Source organism: Apostichopus japonicus, chromosome 16, assembly GCF_037975245.1.
Source record: "Apostichopus japonicus isolate 1M-3 chromosome 16, ASM3797524v1, whole genome shotgun sequence".
Taxonomy (NCBI): domain Eukaryota; kingdom Metazoa; phylum Echinodermata; class Holothuroidea; order Aspidochirotida; family Stichopodidae; genus Apostichopus; species Apostichopus japonicus.
Window position 1 is genome coordinate 23,753,262 of NC_092576.1, and position 11,473 is coordinate 23,764,734.

General features: G+C 37.3%; 1 protein-coding gene across 2 annotated transcripts in view; it reads left to right on the forward strand.

The window, feature by feature from the left end:
- The window catches only part of LOC139983509 (galactose-3-O-sulfotransferase 2-like), a 39,311-nt gene extending 33,950 nt beyond the window's left edge, over positions 1-5,361 (forward strand). For both annotated transcript variants that reach the window (XM_071997095.1, XM_071997094.1), the window contains exon 4: positions 1,878-5,361. In XM_071997095.1, coding sequence (XP_071853196.1) covers positions 1,878-3,153 — 1,276 coding nt within the window. In that variant the 3' untranslated portion in view covers positions 3,154-5,361. The remainder of the gene's footprint in view (positions 1-1,877) is intronic.
- The last annotated feature ends 6,112 nt before the right edge of the window (positions 5,362-11,473 follow it).

Sequence of the window (11,473 nt, forward strand, 5' to 3'; positions counted from 1 at the left end):
AAAGAGGAGAAAGGAGAGGAAAGGGAGGAAAAAGAAGAATGAGAAAAGAAGAAAAAAGAAAAAAAAAAAAAATATATATATATATATATATATATATATATATATATATATATATATACTATATATAGTATATCATGATGCGTGTGGGTGTGTTAACGCCTTAAACAATTGTGAAATTGTGCTATGAAACCAACTGTGGCTGGTCTTGAACTCGACCGAGTCGTCGGGGAACATGACGCATTTCGGTATTAGCCCAGGATCTATATGCGCACTGCACTAGACATTTGTCCTTCGATGCAACACTGTCATCCAGAGATAAAATGTTATACAACGCGAACTGAATGCTTATTGTTACCCCACCCCTGGTACCGTAACTCATACAATGAATCTAAAAATAAAAATAAAAAATTCCCGCATGCGATTTGAGAATTGAGCACATTTCCTGTGAATATCATTTAGTGGATCCAAAGGTGTATCATTGCCGGCGGGGGGGGGGGGGGGCGGACGCACACATCACTTCTTGAGATTTTTCCCACCTGCATGAAAACGCGCGCCCCAAATTCCTACGTCCACCCCTCTACTCGCTTCCCGATGAGTTACGAAACCAGACCCATCGTATACAAAAGTCTACTTGGATTATTTGTCCCCTGATTTTTTTCTGCAGATGCCCATGCATTTCCCCAAACTAAATTTCTAAGCCATGAGATCTAAAACTTAAGGAGGTTTGGGAGCATCATTGGGTCTGGAAAGTGTAAATTCCTGTGATCTGGGAGGTATATTTGCCAAAATTGTCTTGTATGCTACGCGCGAACCCATGGTCGCGCTCCGCTTAGATGGTATCAGAGAACAGACACTCGTCCCCACCATTATTCAAGACTGATCTGCGCCCACGCACCAATAAATTAACTGTGTCTGAATATTTGAAATTTCCCTGACCGACATTCCTAAACATTCTTCCCTCTTCTCGTGCAATTTTGACCGGTCTGTTAGGGGTTGAAGGAAGTTTTTCTGTACTGGCTGTCCATAGATGAAATTTTGTGCAACATTATGGGTATGTTTTGAAGTGAATTTATTTCACGAGAAATGTGAATTTTCAAATTCTGAACGAATAATGGGCTTAAAACCTTGAAAAGTGGGGCTGACGTGTATTGTGGGCCGCGACGTAGAATCACCTACAAAAGCAATGATCCACAGGAAATGCGATGAGGTCGAACATGATGTGTGACTGGTGACAATCTTCCCAAAAATTATATTGGGAAAATACTTGGTTTACTCAGGCAAAAGTGAACATCTAGTTGGTCATTTTCAAGCCTGGGATGTGCCATTTCCGGTGATCTGGGGGGGGGGGTGTCAAAACCAGAAATTTTCTTGTACGCTGCGCGCCAACCGATGGTGGCGCTCCGCTTAGATAGTCATTCGCGCCCCCCCCCCCCAGTGAAAATCCTGGATACGCCCCTGTGTATATCTATATCTATATATATATATATATATATATATATATATATATATATATATATATATATATATGTATTATATCATTGTAATTGAAATCGTAAGGTCCGATAGGGCGAAAGCCAAGAGGCAGGATGGATATATAACACAAGGTCCCTCTACAATGCTGGTTTTCTGTCAGAAGTCCCATTGAGCATGGAGATGTGTAGGTACACAGATCTGTCTCAATTTAATCCGGGACGCTAGAAGAAATGTATTTGAAATTATTTTTCTCAACCTAACTGAAACCAAGTACCACGTTAGACATGACAGATATTCATAAATATACGGCATACATAAGAAGAATTGTTCACCAATATTCCCTTGGTGTAGCGTTTGTTATACACCGCCCATTATGTTGTTGCAATATCTTTTTCTTCCTACAGTTTTGCTGAAGAGTTTCGCGAGAACTTTCGTTACAATGCAAACATCCTAGGCCCTTTGAAATACAAAACCGTCAACCTTACGCTCACACAAAATAAATCGTCTAAGAGGGCACGATTGATATCGTGTTCGTCAACACAGGTAAAAAGGGTTGCATTCATCAAAACCCACAAAACAGGAAGCACGACAATTGGTCACATTATGAACCGGTTCGGTTATCAGAGAAATCTTTCCTTTGTTTTGAACCGAAAGAGTTCGAATGGTCATCTTGTGTACACAACGTTAAAAGGAGACAGCCCGAAGAAAATATTTTTGAAACCATTGAATGTAACAGAAGGGGATTACAGTAATTATAAATACGATATGATAACTGTGCATGTACAGTATAATAGGAAAATCATGGATACCTTTATGAAACCTGATACACGGTATATCACGATACTAAGAGATCCCAGTGCCCAGTTTGAATCAGCTTTTGTTCATTTTCAATTTGATGACGTACTTCCAGGAAATAAGACCTCTAGAAAAAACATAGAAACAGTGGCCACAAAAATACAAGAATGGTTTCTAGCGCCTAAAATATATTTAGAGAAATTAAAAGAATTAAAGCGGGAAGGAGTAAAAGGATTAAGATATTTCTACGCTCAAAATAATCAAATTTTTGATCTCGGTTTACATGTAGAACATCACGAGAATAAGACCGCGGTAGAAAATTACATTGACAAGCTGGAGAAAGAGTTAGATATGGTTATCATCTCGGAATATATTGAGGAATCTCTCCTAGTTCTTAAGAAACAATTTTGCTGGTCTTTGGAGGATATATTATTTATTTCTAAAAATCAAAGATCCGAGAAGGCTAAAAACTACACGGTGTCTTTAGCGTTAAAACAGAAGATGCGTCAATGGAACGCGATAGACTACAAACTTTATCAAATTTTCAACGAGACCCTTTGGAAGAAGATTAACAGTTATGGTCCTGGGTTTTACGATGAATTAAAGTTATATAGAAAACTATTAAATGAAACATTCCTGAACTGTACTCACGGCTCGTATTATAAATCCCTAGGTCGCCTTTTTCAGAATATTAACTATAAGCCGGCAAATAATACCGGATGGGTCTGTCAATTACTAGCAGAGAGTAAAAGTAATCTCATGAAAAGAGTTAGAATTCGACAAATGCCACCAAAGAAAAACGCCTCGTCCTTGGAAGAAGCGGCTCATTTGGTGAATGAGACGAAAGCAGCACCTTTAGCGACCAAGAGGAAATCGGTTACATAGGCGTCTCGGATCCAGTCGGCGCACCGGTTCGAACCAGCCGATACTCATAGCTTGTACAGGAACTACTACTCATGACCCACAAACGTGTATCAGTAATTACTACTTTGTGATCGTAACACGGTAACATGTGTTACAGGTGGCACCAGTAGTTACTGTACTAGCTATGCGTATCAGGTGCTCGAAACGATTTTGCGCTCTCCTCTTCTCCATCTAGCTAATGTAACAGCTCCACAACATTGGCAAGGCCATTTGTGGTACATATTCCCATTAGAACGGACTCACGATATCATCATGCTCACACCGTTACCGTCTCCCTGTTAGCGAAACATGAGTTGAGGGTCGATCACGTTTTACATTCCTATATGCTGTTTCCTAGTTGACTTTTCATTCAAAAGAATAGGACTCCATCTGAAACGTATGACCTACTTCATTGGAGTAGGTTTTAAAGATCTCTGTGATGCTATGTCAGTGAAACCATGGAATTGTTCGTGAATACAAAAACTGACTGGATTGTTTATGACATACCAAGCATTACAGCTAATTCCTGTGTTGACTTTCGAAAACGTTTGATGCTGTTCTATAATAACAGCTCACATCAATAGAGCTCATTATCATGACTATAACCAAGCTTCATTAAAAGTTAGTCGTAAATAAAATGTTCTGAAATTGTCATGAAATTGCAATGACAGTGTTTTCTTAAAACAAAACAGTGTTTTTACTGGAAAGTATCCGCACGACATAAATGTTTAGGATTAAAGGAAGTGATCAACTGTCTCATTCTTAGAAATATTTGGGAGGTTTGGTGCCAAAAAAACTGCAAAAGGAATACAGGAAAGGTGATTAAAAGAGGACATAACCATTACTTTTGTACTGGTTTGCTACTAGTACGTACTGAAAGTACAGAAATGAGAACCTTATTTCGAGAAGATAGTGAAATACCGAAATAGAAAGTCGAAATTCGTGACAGACATGCTCAAGTTTTGAGAATATAGTTGAAAATATGAAAGAGAAAGTAGACATTCGAATGTAACATAGTCATGATCCCCAATGTGCTATTTTGGCCAAACTAATATTATCTTAGGTAAGACAACATCATCGGTTCCTCCAATCTACTCCTAATCCCACCCTCTACTCTTTGATAGCTTTTGAGTGATAAAATGGTAAATGTAAAGATAACGGAGGGAAAGTTCAATGTCCGGGGTGGCGACTATAGTCTTGTACGAAATGAGTACAGGATTTTCCACGTATGCGGCCCTTTTTTTTTGGAAGGGGGAAGGGCGGAACAGAAAACCATGGTCTTTGCAAATGTATGCTTCCGGCATGCGAATTCTCGCAGCCCTTGTCTTTCAATACCGTGGCAACTTTCTACACGTCGTGCAAATATATTCAGGAGGGTTCTCTTAATTAAATGTTTCTATTTTTGTATCCAAACTCTACTGTTTCCTCAGCGTTTTAATTTGTCCTATATAATACTGCTTGATCGCTATCTCCAAATATCGACCTTTTTCTGGATTTATTTACTTATCTAAGATATATTTCGATTACATTTTTAAAAGATTTATTAGATGACAAATATTGTTTCTTATCACACTCGTCGTTTAATAAACTTATAACTTTAATTGTCCTCTTACAATGTATTATGTTGTTATCCACGCAATTCCCAGTCATTGGAAAGAGTTATTTACCCAGGGTGATAACATTGGGGTTTCTTTACTAGATAATATTCATAACATGTCATTCCTTTCACGTTATATACATAATCAGCTTATCCAGAAATTCGTAACACCACCGAAGTCAATCTCTAAATGGAACTTGCATTCAATATAGGTGAGCTTCGGTGGAGAGATATTTTTTAGAGATACTAAGATTCAATACTTTCAGTTTCGCTTTATACATCGTATTTTAGGTACTAATTATTCAGTTTTTTTAATGAATAAGGAGGATAATCCACGTTGTACGTTCTGTGGTGAAAGAGATGAAACGTTAGTTCATTTATTTTGGGAATGTAATATTACCTCCAACTTTATTTTAAATGTTGAGCAGAAATTTTAAATAGACAATTATCTAATATACTTTGTTAATCGATCACTTTAGTTTTCACAATTATGATCGCTATTTAAGAAATAGCTATTATTTATTTACGAAAATGGAAAAACAAAATTGTACATTGAATTCGAAGTTTGAATAAAAGATGACCAAGAAAAAGAAGATATATTTCGAAATTTGTTATGCTTCTTTAAAATTCAATATTTCGACTTTTGTTTCTTTTTTAAAATGTTGTCTGTATTCTCCATCTTTTTTTATAACATTATATTATACATTATTATATTATACATTGAACATTATATCTAAACGTATCGATTCGTTCCTCAAAAGTGCTACTTGTAATATCAAATTTCAACTGACGTCGCTAGCTTTTGGTGTCTTATTGCCAGGATCTTATTTACTTCATCCCCATACCTTCCACTATATCCTGCAGTATTATGATAGGTATATTTCGACTTATTCGTGGCATCTCAAGTTTTATCTCACATATTCTCTATTTATTAAATCTCAAGATGAGCCATTTGGGTCCCTAAACATGATTCGTCGTATACACCTCACGTGTTTGTTCCTGCAAGGGGTACCCCCTGCCTGATTTGAAGAGACAAGTGCATATGTATTGTTCGTTTAATGTTAGAATTTCTTCAAGTCTCCGTCTGAATCGAGTTGAACGGTTGTAAGGTGGTTGATTTCTTCTGATCAAAGTCTCTCTTGCTAGCGTAAGCAATTTAGAAGCATGGCGTACATCAGCATCGGCTGTTTTAGTGTCACCATTTTACATAAGTGAATTCCATTTTAATATTTGTGCAATATATATTTCCAATGTGTTTTATGCTATTATTGGTTCTGTATATTGTAAAATAGTTATATAGTTATTTTAGTATTTTTTCACATATTTGATGTAGTTTTACACTGTACTTTTAACATTTCCTCTATTTTACATTGTGTAATTTTATCTTTGTTAGGTGTATTGGTTTTGCATCTATTTTTTACGACTTTATTTTTATGCATTATGTTTTATAAAGCGCTTTGAAGCCTTTGCATATTGCGCTATATAAGTTGCATATTATTATTATTATCGTTAACGTAATCCTGTGTTATTGGTTCGAAGGCTTCAATAGAATTTTAGCGTTAGCATTTTGTACATATATGGTTCATCATAACCGACGTTCCCTTTCTTTGTGCTACAATGTAATCAAAAGCATTGCAACTAATCGAAATATTTTAAATTTTCATTATTCTACCAGCTTCAAAGTCATTAATAGCATTGCAGTGTAAGCTTATTAGTACATATAGATTTTTAAAAAATAGAACATTGCTCTTTTTCCTGTGTGTTATGATGTAATGAATTAACATTTTAACCTTATTGTACATCCATGATACTAATGTGATGAAGGTTGTTTGGAAGGCGGTTTTGCTGAAAGTAGTAGAGGGATCTATTGCAACGAACACACATTGTCCAATTGTCAAGCTAAATTTAAGCTAATTTGAAAATTAACTAGTAAGGTGGCTCGGTGGGCAGAGCTTTGGATTGGTAACATGGTGTTCAGGGCTCGAATCCATGTGTAGTTAGTTTATACAATACTTCTTTTCCATTTTGCATACTCCACTCTGGGGACTACATATATTAATTCAAACATATATTTAACAGCTGACGTGATGGCCAACGTGATAGAGACTGGTGAAAGACCCATGTCTTGTTGGTTTCATGTAAACCGTTCTACGGTTCAAGGCACACCAGAGTTCATAACGCTCCGTTAGTGGTATGGCACTTTCTATGGCCTAGGATCCCGTGTCAATGTCTCCCTTGATGTCGTAAAGCAACCCGGAAGGATGCAAAGAAGGTTGGTCAAATCGACCAGAAGAGTTCTAGGTGGAGTGCGTGAATCCTTGCCTATGACCAGAGGGTTGAAAAACTCTTTGCGACCGGCATGTGCAGCCACAGTCCAGTGTCAAGTTATCTTCTTGGATGGTTACAGCTCAGTTGACACATTGTAAGTGGACATTAGATTAAGACATTATCTATTGTTGTCGAGAAAAACCAATTAAACTGTCACTGTATATGCACAGGAGTGTATTAAATTAATTTATTCGACATAGACAAGCTAGTGAATTTATGTACCATACACTACGGAATAACCCCATCCTAAGCCACTTCACATTCCCCATTCCTTCTCCCCGAAAAAAGACAGAAGTATTCATTTTCGTTCAAAATAACATATTTCTAATTTAAAGACCGCTGTACTAGTGTAGGGTTAACTTTATGAACCCATAGAGTACATGGAGAAAATTATCGTTTATGAAAGATTGCTTTCTATCTGGTTGAATAGCACGATATTAATACGACGGTATTAATACATAGACTGAGGATGCTTCCAATTGTCAAAGTATGCGGTCAATCTGTTGTGGTGCACACCAGTGATCAAATATGGACAGAATGCGCCTGACTTCTTGATGCATTTGTATTAATTCTGCAAGTATCAGGGATTACATTTTGCTGAAAAATAAAAAGCTACCATTACTGGAATTTCAATTGGCACATGATATGGCCAAAACCTAGGTTAATCGGTACTCACATTCTCTAGTCAAAAGGTCTTTTATTATTGACAGGAATTGTATTCATTGCTATCTTTACATCAAACTGACGAATCAAAACAATACGTATAACACAAGTGGTTGTTGTTGATACGGGCACGGTTCATATCCTGTCATATAGCTATATATTGTTCAGACTTCGTTCAGTATTTCGCTACAAGTACTACAGAACTCACACTGATAAGTTCATGTTAAAATGGCTTTCATTAACAATCATAATTATTTTAATGCATGTTAAGAAAAAAGAGGCAGATTTTATTCTTCTTTAAGTATGTTTGCGATTCCATTTGCATGCTAACAACTGCTATTTGTGTTGAATTTGCAGCAATATATGTATACAACGCAGGTCCTCTGAAAAAAGGGGTAATATGAAACATTACCATAAAATGTTATTTCATCGAAAAGGGACTAGGACACTTGATGAATAGACATCTTTCAAAATGAAAAATAGAAGACACAAAGGTTGTATGTACTGCACTACACGAATAATAACTCGTGATAATATTATGGGTAGTCATGTTGTTGTAACCGAATAAATCTAATGTATTTCCACGAATGTGCCAGTACTACATTGCTTGGTAAGAGTGATGCACAATTACCAAACAAGGAACAATTGCATTATTAAATTCATCATCACAATACAACTTTGATCAAATGTCATCGTGAGTGCAAATTCTTAATCTATACTGTATATTAAAACAATGGAATGACACACTGTACGAAGTAATTTGCAATAAAGCTATTCTTCTTGGAAAATTGCTGTCTTTGTGATTGTTACCTGGAGAAGCTGTCACCAATGGTCTGATTAGGTACAATGTTATCAACCCGTTCCAGTTCTGTTCTTGTAACCGTAAGAAGAATGCAAATAACATTACACATTCAGCGCACTTCGTTGTAACATAAATCTACCATTGTTCAAAACCATTAGGCATAAATGAACTAAATTTGTTTGGACATTAGTTTACCAATTCTTATATAATGACCCAGCTAGGAATTTGTGAATAACTGAAGGAGCAGGTAATAAATTATCCCACTATGTTGTAAACGTTTCTTGGCCCAGACAAATTTTCGCATTAGCATTTCGTGATATGCAGTGTTATAAGTGTATATTCCAAACTTTTCCACAATAGCCTACTACTACGATTTTGGCCCCATGATGTAAAAGTATGCACCCGATACTCATTGCTAGTAGGCTATAGTAACTACTGTTCATGTTGCACAACCGTGCATCAGTAACTACTGCGCTGTGTTCGTAACACGGTAACATGTTCAACAGGTAGCACAGTAATTACTGCAAAGAAGAATGTTTCAATCAAATGGATTTACTAATACGATTAGAGAAAAGTTAAGCTACCATCTGAATCTCGCATGCAGTATAAAATAACCGCCGCAGTGTGTTGGCTACGTATTGTGTTAGCGCCGACCATGCACTCCGTACTGTACGGCTAGGAAGGTCTTCGTTACCCAGCCGCCGCGCATTTTCACCTTTCGGACTCGTAGTTCAATGTGTAACAGCTTTGCAGTAATAACTGTGCCACCTGCTACCGTGTTGCGAACACAGCGCAGTAGTTACTGGTGCACGGTTGTGGAACATGAACAGTAAATACTGTACTAGCTATGAGTATCGGGTGAAGCATGACACTCTAATCGTTAAGGGAGAGGCGTGCGTTCTGATAGCTCTGTGGAAAATACTCCAATGATGTTTCTCATGAAATCCAGGCTGGCCCTGCTAGGTCTAATCTATGGAACGCCAAAAGCGCAACGCATTTCGTTGCCTCGATCGATTTCGCCTCCTTCTATTTCGTTGCCTCCCTTTATTTCGTTGCCTCCTTTGATTTCGTTTCCTCCTTCTATTTCGTTGCTTCGTTCTATTTCGTTGTCTCATTCTATTTTGCTGCCTCGTTCTATTTCGTTGTCTCCTTCTACTTTGCTGCCTCGTTCTATTTCGTTGTTTCCTTTGATTTCATTGTCTCCTTCTATTTCGTTGCCTCGTTCTAATTCATTGTCTCCTTCGATTTCGCTTCTTCGTTCTATTTCGTTGCCTCCTTTGGTTTTGTTGCCTCGTTTGATATCGTTGCCTCCTTTTATTTCGTCGCCTCCTTCTAATTCGTTGTCTCCTTTGATTTCGTTGCCTCCTTTGATTTCGTTGCCTCGTTCTATTATCTACTATCGGTAAAAAAATGATTTCTTGACCAAAAGTGGCCTTAAAGTTTTAACCCCGATACGGACATCTCTAAACGCGCTATACGTTATGTGTAATGATCCAAAAGATGTTTTTTTTTTCTTTCAAAATCGATTAATTTTAGTTATGGAGCCTACTGGCATGTCCGGTTAGCACCACATTAAAGTAGAAAGGTTCCTCTTTCACGTGGTATACCTCTACTATCGGTAACAAAAATGATTTCTTGACCAAAAGTGGCCTTAAAGTTTTAACCCCGATACGGACATCTCTAAACGCGCTGTATATACATAATGTGTAATAATCAGAAAAATGTAGGCTCCATAACTAAAGTTAATCGATTTTGAAAAAAAAAAAAAAAACAGTTTTCTGATCATTACACATTACGTATATACAGCGCGTTTAAAGATGTCCGTATCGGGGTTAAAACTTTGAGGCCACTTTTGGTAAAGAAATCATTTTTATTACCGATAGTAGAGATATACCACGTGAAAGATGAACCTGTCTACTTTAATGTGGTGCTAACCTGACATCTCAATAGGCTCCATAACTTTAATCGATTTTGAAGAATAAAAAAATTAATCAATATTTTAAAACTTTTAGGCCACTTTTGGTAAAAAAAAATCGGCTTTGTTACCGATAGTAGGTATAACACGTGAAAGAAGAAATTTTATTCTTTGATGTGATGCTAACCGAACCTCCTAACTAGGTCGATAACTCAAATTAATCGATTTTGAAATAATAATACGTTTGGATCATAACACATTACCGCGCGTTTCGAGCTAATTTTCCCATTTGCATCCCACTCCTGTTAGGATCGAACGGTTTGTAGCCATCGAATTTCAATAAATCAAAGTGGTACTGACTGTTCTTTCATACCGCGTGTAAGAGGAATAACTTAACATCGTCATTGTACCTCTCTTGACTGTTTTATATTCTCATAAATTAATTGTTTAGACATTTGAGAAAAAAAAATGGTATAAAAATTGTCGCAATTTACGCCTTTCTCCACAAGATTTGGTAGGATCACAAGTTTCAGTTCAATATGGATGCAGAAATCGTCCACCATTTAATTCCAAAATTATAACACATGAAAGAGGAACATCTTCTCTCTCATATGGTGCAATTATTGGCATTTTACAGTATTCATAGCGTTAATTATTATCGCTTTAAAACAGGTACGAAAAAGTAACAGTCTTGTTATTGTCCGCTAATTTAGGCTGCCCTTAGTGGCTGCTGGGGATCCACTTTTCCGCCACAGCGTACCCAGCGCTCGTCAGTGTACAAACATCAGTGGCCAACGGCGTGTAACGTTGATGTATACACTAGTGGCTGCTCTTAGTGGCTGCTACGTTCAAACAGGTGCTAGGCTGCTCAGTACGTGCTAGGCACTGTGATCGACCAGGTAACGTTCGCGTTAACCGGCCGGTCGCGACCGAAGGAGAAAAAAGCTCCGCCCACCAATGCATGCCTGCAATACCTAATTAACATAACCAGGCGAAT